An 8,159-nucleotide genomic window follows, 5' to 3' on the forward strand; every position below is an offset into this window, starting at 1 on the left:
CCCTGCCTCGGAGGCTTGTTTGCGTGTGGCCCTGGACGGAAGGTTTCACCTTCGCCCAGAGTGCACTTCCTGGCCTTTGCACATTGACCCAGTGGACGCTGGGACCTTGTGTTAATGAACATAAAACATTTACATCAGAATTTCATCCACTCTGATGAACTTTCATTAGCGGAAGTATTTTGAAGGCAAAAGCCACTGAGGATAACTGAATGCCTTGATCAGTTTTCTATGTAGTGCAGATAAATTTCCTCTTCCCCCATGAAGTAATTTTCACCAGGACCCTTTTACGTGTGTTTTACCACGTATGTCGGCTTCCCTGGTTAGTGTTGGAGCTCTGTCGAATGTCACCCACCATCTCGACCTGCCGTTGGGAGTTTCCCCCCATGGCTCTCAACTCCAGTCAAGTCCAATTTCCCCGGGGGAGAAACTGGCCAACTTCTCACCTATTGGTACCCGCAGACGACCCTGAACCACGTGCTGTGAGCAGTAATGTGCCACCTCCGTGCCGCTTTAGCCTCGTCGATATCCTCCCGTGGAATGTTTCCGAGGGTGAATTGGCCCGTCACTCAGTTGGCCCGGAAGAAGGATGCCAGCGATGTCCCAGCGATATTCCAGGATGTTGCGGCACGCGGTCAAGACCTCCAAGCGCGCGCGGTGCTTCCCGGGTGCAGGGAAAGCGGCGCCCTCCCCGACCTCGGCGCCCTCGTCCCCAGCCCCGACCCCGGGTCAGGGCGCTTTGTCCGCCGCGGGCTCGGCGCGCGGGGCGCCCCCGGCGGCCGCGCGCGCGCCGCGGAGCAGCCCGAGGCCCCGGGAGCGGCCGGCGCCGTGCAGCTGGCGCTCGTGGCGGCGGATCTGAACCTTGTGACGGAAGCGCTCGCCGCAGTCCTCGCAGGCGTAGGGCCGCTCGCCAGAGTGCGTGCGGCGGTGGCGCAGCAGGTTGGACGAGACGCTGAAGCGCTTGCCGCAGTCGCCGCAGGCGTAGGGCCGCTCGCCCGTGTGCGTGCGCTGGTGCTGCACGAGCGCCGAGCTCTCGCTGAAGCGCTTGGCGCAGTACGGGCACGCGTAGGGCTTCTCGCCCGTGTGGATGCGCTGGTGCGTCACCAGGTTCGAGTGCTGCGAGAAGCTCTTGCCGCACTCGCCGCAGCGGTGCGGCCGCTCGCCCGTGTGCGTGGCCTGGTGGCGCACCAGGTCCGTGCTGCGGCTGAAGCCTTTGCCACACTCCCCGCAGATGGTCGGCCGGTCCCGGGCGCGCCGCCGCCGCCGCGGTGGCCGGGCCGGCGTCAGGGCCGCGCCGCTCGGCGGGCCCGGGACGGCCACGATCGAGGGGGCCGACACGGCCGCTGGCAGCACCATCAGCTCCTGCAGCACCACGTAGCCCGGGGGAGCCACCACCACCGCGGCGGGCGCCCCCGCGGCGGCCGGCACCAGCTCCAGCTGCAGCTCGGGCGGCACTGGGGTCAGCTCCAGCTGCAGCTCAGGCGCGTGGACCCCAGGCTCCACCGGTGTCAGCTCCAGCTGCACCTCCGGCGGCTGCGCCAGCTGCTGCTCCAGCTGCTTCTCCAGCTGCTGCAACTGCTCCTGCAGTTGGAGCTGCAGCTGACGCTGCTCCTGCTGCCGCTCCAGCTCCTGACGCTGGCGCTCCAGCTCCTGATCAGACTCCACGTCCACCGGCATGAGCTCCAGCTCCACCTCCTCCTCGTCCTCCGGCCCTAGAGGCCGGGGCTGCAGCTGCAGCTGCAACTGCTGCTGCTGCTGCAGTAACAGCTCCAGTTGTTCTTGCTGCTGCTGCAACAGCTGCAACTGTTCCTGCTGCTTCTGCAACTGCTGCTGCAGCTGCAACTGCTCCTGCTGTGGTAACTGCTCCTGCTGCTGTTGCTGCTGCCTCCGCTGTAACTCTTGCTGCTGCAACAGCTGTTGCTGCAACTGTTCTTGGTGCAGGAGCTGTTCTTGCTGCTGCTGCAGCTGCTGCAACTGTTCTTGCTGTGGTTGCAGTGACTCCTGCTGTGGTTGTAATGGCTCCTGCTGTTGTAGCTGCTGCGGCTGCTGTACCGCTTGCTGCGGCTGCTGTACCGCTTGCTGCAGCTGCTGTACCGCTTGCTGCGGCAGCTGTGGCCATCCCTGCTGTAAGTCCTGTTGCAGCTCCTGCTGCAGCTGTGGCGGCTGCTGTTCTTGCACTTGCCCCACCTCTGATTGTTCCTGCTGCCGCAGCTGCTTCTGCTGCTCATACTGCACACACAGGGGCTTTTCCTGCAGTTCCTGCCGCTGGAACCGTTCTTGCTGCAGCCGTGACCGCCGTCGCACCTGCCTGTGCTGCTCCCGTGACTGTTTCTGCCGCGGCATCAGCCGCAGCCGCGGTTTCAGCGGCCCCTGTTGCGCAGACTGGGGTTCTTCCTGCAATTCTGGCTGCGGTTGGGGCAGCGGCTCTTGCCCATCTTGCTGCTGCTGCGGCACTGGCTGAGGCCCTGGCCCTTGGCTGTGTGGCTGCGGTTGTGGCTGCTGCTCTGGCTGCTGTTTTAACTGTCGGGCTTGCAGCTTCTGCCGTCCTGATGCAGTCTCCTCAGCGACTTCACTGGCCCGCTTGGGAGCTGAGACTGCTGGCCGCGGTGGGCTGCTGCTCCTCTCCTGAGCATTTTCTCCCTCCTGACTCTCACTCCCACCGCTGCCACCTGGAGTGGGAATGGCAGGAAGCCAGGAGAGAAAGATCTGGAGTCAGCCCTCTGGTTCAGACTCCCATGATGTCCTTCCTTACCCTCCCCCATGTACAGTCACTCTATGATACACTCCTGAGCCCTCAGCAGGGACCCCCAAATGACAACAGCTGCTGCTGCTAAGTCGCTTCAGTCATGCCCGACTCTGTGCGACCCCATAGACGGCAGCCCACCAGGCTCCCCTGTCCCTGGGATTCTCCAGGCAAGAACACTGGAGTGGGTTGCCATTTCCTCCTCCAGTGCATGAAAGTGAAAAGTGAAAGTGAAGTCGCTCAGTCGTACCCAACTCTTAGCGACCCCATGGACTGCAGCCTGCCAGGCTCCTCTGTCCATTGGATTTTCCAGGCAAGAGTACTGGAGTCAGGTGCCATCGCCTTCTCTGAATGACAATGGCAGCACGATAGGGAAATGCCCAGTGGTGTGGAGCTGGCTTAGAAATGTATCCAAGGGACAGCTAGCTGGTCACATCACTCTGGACCCCAGGCCCCCGACCTCTCCTCGGGGCCTTCTTCCACACAGGCTCGATGCTTAGACCTTGGCAGTGACACCACCCTGGGTGCCTGGGGCTCCCCAGCACCACTCCCTGAAAAGTCCTTTGGGCCTAACCGCCATCCGAGAGGAATCTGTGAACCTGCCATTCCCATGGCTAAGCCACAAGCCCATGCTGAACTCTGACCTCAGTCAGAGGTCACACTTGAAACGAATGAAACTCACCCTCTCTGTACATAATAAAGAATTTCCGTCAGGCTGCCTGGAAGTGTTTCCATGGCACTTTCTAAATATCAGCGAAGTCAGAGAGAACGAGGTTTCCAGGTAGGAGGTGCCCAGTAATTCTACCAGGTAGCAGCTGGCTAACCTCCTGCAGGTTCAGGGCCCTCCTGGGCTGGAACATACCTTTGTCATCCCCACACTGCCAGCTTAATGAGTCAAGCAGGAAGGGCCCCGGCATTACCCCTAGTAGGTGCTTGAAAAATCCCTCTCCCTGTGGGGTAGGAATTAGTTTGAAAATTAGCAAGCAGTTTGGAAATATTAATACCAGGGATACAACTAGCTCCATTTGAAATAGCCTTTAGACTGAAAGTGGTCTGTGTGTTCTTTGTTTTTTGGCTGTACCACTCAGCACGTAGGATCTTAGTTCTCCAACCAGGAGTGGAACCCGAGTCCCCTGCATTAGAAATTCGGAGTCTCAACCGCTAGACCGCCAGGGAAGTCTGAGGCTGGAAGTGGTTTTAGCCTGTTAATTCTCGGTTGGGAAGGAACAATTCACAGCCCCAAGTCTAAGTGGCAACAGGCCAGTTACTTAGCCGCTAGGAACCTGAGTTTCCCCATCTGCTTAAAGGAGCTGAACCCCTTTTGGGGAAATTGTGAAAAATTAGAGGGGATAAACACAGAGCCCCAGCATGATACACAATGCAGAGTAAACTCGGCTATACAGGACTCAGCTCGTTGCTACATGTCACAAAACCCACATGCAATTTCTCACTCTGAGCATACTGCTGTGCTATCAGAAAATCCAAAGAGGCCTTCTCCATTCCCAAGTCTGATTCAACATTTGTTTTTCCCATAGCATCATATTTTCAGCTTTGGAATGGGAAGTAGAGGTTTGGTCGACCCAATTTTGCTTTCTGGCTGATTTTCCAGGAATATACTGATTTCATAAAATCAAGGGATATCTACATGTAAATAATTCCCTCTTAGAAAACCTATTCCCAAGACCCTTCGCTTAGGCTAATGGATCAGTGAGTGCATTTTTCTTACACACTCACACCAGGTGGGAGTATGCGGGAAGTGAGGGAAGACAGACCATTACAGACAAACTGTTGTCTCAGCAAATCCAAGGTCACACGGGCACTCCCTTCTCCCACCTCTGCGGGCAGCCGGGACTCATCACCCCTCTGGGTAGGTCCTCTCATTTCTAGGACAGTGCTTGGCCAAACGACCAGTCCCTGCTTCTCACGGCATTTGCACGCTGTTACCAACGCTATTTTGGTAAATGTACACTGAAGTGTCATCTGATGTGCCTGCTCTCACGAGATTTTTGTCAGTTGAGTATTTAAGCCAAGAGTCCTGGGAATTCCCTGGTGGTCCAGTGATTAGGACTCTGAGCTCTTACTGCAGAGGGTGTGGGTTCGACCCCTGGTCGGGGAACTCTGATCTCACAAGCCACATGGGGAAGCTGGTGGTGGGGGGAGGGGGGTGTGGGGGTGCGTGTGGTGGAAGGCCAAGGGTGCTAATTGAGTCCAACATGCCCATCCAACGCCTCGTCCCTCTGGTCCTTTTCATGTTCTTCTCAACCCTGCCCAGCCCCTCAACTCAGTGCTCTCAAAGCACAGAGTAGGGAGGTGGCTCCCGTGAGCATGGCCGCCTTGGAAGATCTGCCAAGAGTAGGGAGCGGGGCAGGTCTTGGAACGTAAGGCGAGGCCACATCTGCCTCTGGGAAAAAGGAGAGAAAGATGGATGGAAGCAGGCAGAAGTCAAGGAAAAGGGCAAGACCAGAGGCCACAGAGAAAAGAAAAGCCACACGACCAGTGACAAGGGTGCCCCTCAGCCCCTGAATTCAATCTGGGACCTTGAATCCGGAATCAGGGAGAGCGGGAGGAAACGGAGGTTGTGTGAGCCCTGGGAATCAGCAGCGGTTCCCAGTCAGCATGCGTGCAGGTGGGGGACGGGGGCTGAGAATGTGTGCGCCACCAGGCAGCCCTCACCAGCAACACTGCAGCCCGACGGTGGCCTCAGAAAACCCCGAGGTGACCCTGCAGAAATGAGGGGGTGCAGCCTGCCCACCACACCCCAGACAGCGGGCTGCTTGCCAACCTTTAGGGCTCCCTCTCAGCAGGCCTGGGGCTTAGTCAAAGGATCCTTGCCAGGGACCTGAGGACCATCTCCTGGTTCAGGAGGTCAGAGGTGCCCCCCACCCTTAGCCCCTTACCTGAGGGGGTGTCAGGCCCCAGGCCCCCATCTTTAAGACGGCGAGGCTTCCGCACGAAGGTCCTGGTTGCCCGCCTCACCTTCATCCTGGCGGTCAGGCCAAGATCCTGGGGAGCTGGCTGTGCTAAGAGGAAGGAAGGAAGCTGTTCAGACCGGCGGGGAGCCCCGCACCAGGGGCCCTGATGCCTTACTGCCCCCAAGTCGGCAGCTCACCCCTGCCAGAAAGGAGGACGGTGTGGTCCACGGCCGGGAAAGGGATAAGCAAGGGCAGCCTGGAGGCCCTGCTCCCAGGGCCGGCTCGGGAGTCCTGACTCTCCTGACTTTGTGCAGGGCCCGTGTTCAGCCTCCTGCCTGGGGCACCCCTTGCAGCTGCTCAACACCGATGGTGAGAGACGACAGCTAGGTACACTCCCAGAGGGACGTTTGGGAAAGTTTACAAGAAAAAAAGACTTGTCTGTCCATCTCCATCTCACATTCCCCTGGCCCCCGCAAAGCATGGACAAGTCTGTTCAATCCCCTGGTCTCTTGCCTCCCAAGGTGCTCTGGGGATTCGCCCAGTCTTCCCAGGTCACCAGCAGACTGCCAGTTCTGGGCCATGTGAGTCCGTCCAGGTGCCACCTCAGTTCCCAGGAAGCCAGGTTCCCAGAGCACTACAAGCCTTGCGACTGGAGGGCTGCGGCCTGGCCCTGTGCCCCAGCCTCCTGAGGTCTGCAGGGCTCCCCGCCCCTCTCCAGCGTCCTCCCGCCCCTCTCCAGCGTCCCCCCAGGGTCCCGGTGGCGGTATCCTCGCCTCCTGAGAGGATGACTCCAGGTCCCTCTAGCTTCCAAGAATCCAGCCCAGCCCTCTTAAGAAAAGCGTCCCGGTTTCGCTCTGCTGACCGACCCCCCTGGGCCTCACCTGGCACAAGCATCGCCTGCTCTGCGGGCAGCCTGGGCGCTCGGGGAGGTGTGGTCAGCAGGGAATGGAAGGTGAAGGCCAGAGCGTTCAGCCAGCTCCTTCCCTAGGCGCCCGCATCCAGAAAGAGCCTGGGAGGCGCTGGGTCACCCGGGGGGGCCTTTCTGGTCACTTGGGACGGTCTGTCGCTGTCAGGGTTGCCGAGGTCGCCCTGGGCCAAAAGAAGCGGGGCAGAGCGGAGTTCAGGAGCAGAAGTTGGTGTGGGCCCCCTGGGGCGGGGGGCGGGGTGGTGGGGAGACAGAGCCCCGAACCAGCGCCGGGCTCAGGGCGGGACGATCGCGGGCGCCGAGGGCGGACCGGGGGCGGACCTGGTGGGCGGTGGACCGGTGTCGTTTCAGCCCGGGGCAGCGCGGGGCCGGCCAGGGATCTGCCCGCCGCCACAGGTGCCAGGAGCCGGCGGGCGGGCGGCCTGGGCCGGGCCGGGCCGGGCTGCGCGGAAGGCGGGCGCGGGGCGGGCGCCGCGGCCGGGCCGGGGTCCCCGTGCGCTCGCCCGCCCGCCTGAGCGTGCGACCGGCCGGCCGTGCGTCCGAGCGGGCAGCGGCCGGGCCGGGGGCAGCGGCGGGGGCGGCGGGGGCCGGCACAGGAAGTCCCCCCGGCATCCGCATCCTGTCCCCCGCGCCCCGGCCCCCGCCGCCGCCGCCGCTCTAGGCCGCCACGAGCTCGGTGGGCTTAACCCTTCCCGGCCCGGCCACTCACCCCGCGCGGGGGGCGCGAGCCGGGGGCCCCGGGGCCGGGCGCAGGGCGCGCCGCAGCATCTCCGGGTGTGCGCGTCCGCGCGCCCGGGTTGGCGACTGTCGCCGCGCGAGTGCGGGGGAGGCTCCCAGCCGGGCTCGGCAGCCCGCTGAATGGCAGGCACGGCCCCGGGACAAACGGGGTTCAAGTCGCACTCAGTTAGGTGACGCTCGGTTCACGAAGCCCCAACCCCTGGCCGCTGCGCACACCCTAGAGAGGCCTCTCCTTCGTCGCCCTGGACCCATGTCCTGGATCCTGAAGTGGCGGGGACGGGCCTGGGGGCGCGGAGAGTTGCGGCCGGCAGTCAGGTGGGCGTGGACCCCAAAGGACCAGATGGGGCCGTAGGGGCCACCCTGGCCAACTGGAGAGCTAAGCTTGGCTCTCTGCGCCCCTGCGCTGTGCGCACCGCCCGGTGGCCAGGCCCCATCGCCACCCCCACCCTCCGCCCTCCCCAGCCCCGTCCTCAGCGGCTCAGGACAGCCGGCCTCCCTGGTCGTGCCCAGCCGCTTCCCCACGGGTTAGGAAGGGTCCCTCTGTCTCCATATCCCGCCCCTTTGCTACTCTGTTCTCTCTCATCTGGAGATGGACTGACGCTGAAATCAGGATGCTCCAGTTCTCCCTCCGAAAGCCCAAAGCACTGGCCGCAGAGAGCTGCTCCTGGGGGGAGCACGGCGGTGCCCCATTGGAGGGGGACAGGGGTCCTCCTGTGGTCACAGCCCCCTCCCCCCTTACTGTCTCCACCCTCACATAGCTGCCACACCTGTGCCCCCGCTTGATCCGATTTTTGGATTCTTCCAGGCCCGTTGGGAATGGAGATCGGGGCTTCCCCTCTCGCCC

At 61.9% G+C, this 8,159-nt stretch overlaps 1 protein-coding gene across 2 annotated transcripts; it reads right to left on the bottom strand.

The window, feature by feature from the left end:
* Nucleotides 1-726: 726 nt before the first annotated feature.
* ZNF853 (zinc finger protein 853) lies at nt 727-7,001 on the bottom strand. Of its 2 annotated transcripts, XM_052659721.1 has the most exons (4): nt 6,899-7,001; nt 6,534-6,741; nt 5,638-5,760; nt 727-2,666 (listed from the first exon to the last, which is right to left on the bottom strand). In XM_052659721.1, exons 2-4 carry the CDS (start codon nt 6,544-6,546, stop codon nt 727-729), a joined length of 2,076 nt encoding a protein of 691 aa, XP_052515681.1. In that variant the 5' UTR covers nt 6,547-6,741; nt 6,899-7,001. The 2 variants fall into 2 exon arrangements, with proteins under 2 accessions (XP_052515681.1, XP_052515688.1); XM_052659728.1 differs by lacking the exon at nt 6,899-7,001 and having other exon boundaries at nt 6,534-6,822.
* Between the last annotated feature and the right edge of the window lie 1,158 nt (nt 7,002-8,159).

This window comes from Budorcas taxicolor, chromosome 2, assembly GCF_023091745.1.
Source record: "Budorcas taxicolor isolate Tak-1 chromosome 2, Takin1.1, whole genome shotgun sequence".
Classification (NCBI taxonomy): domain Eukaryota; kingdom Metazoa; phylum Chordata; class Mammalia; order Artiodactyla; family Bovidae; genus Budorcas; species Budorcas taxicolor.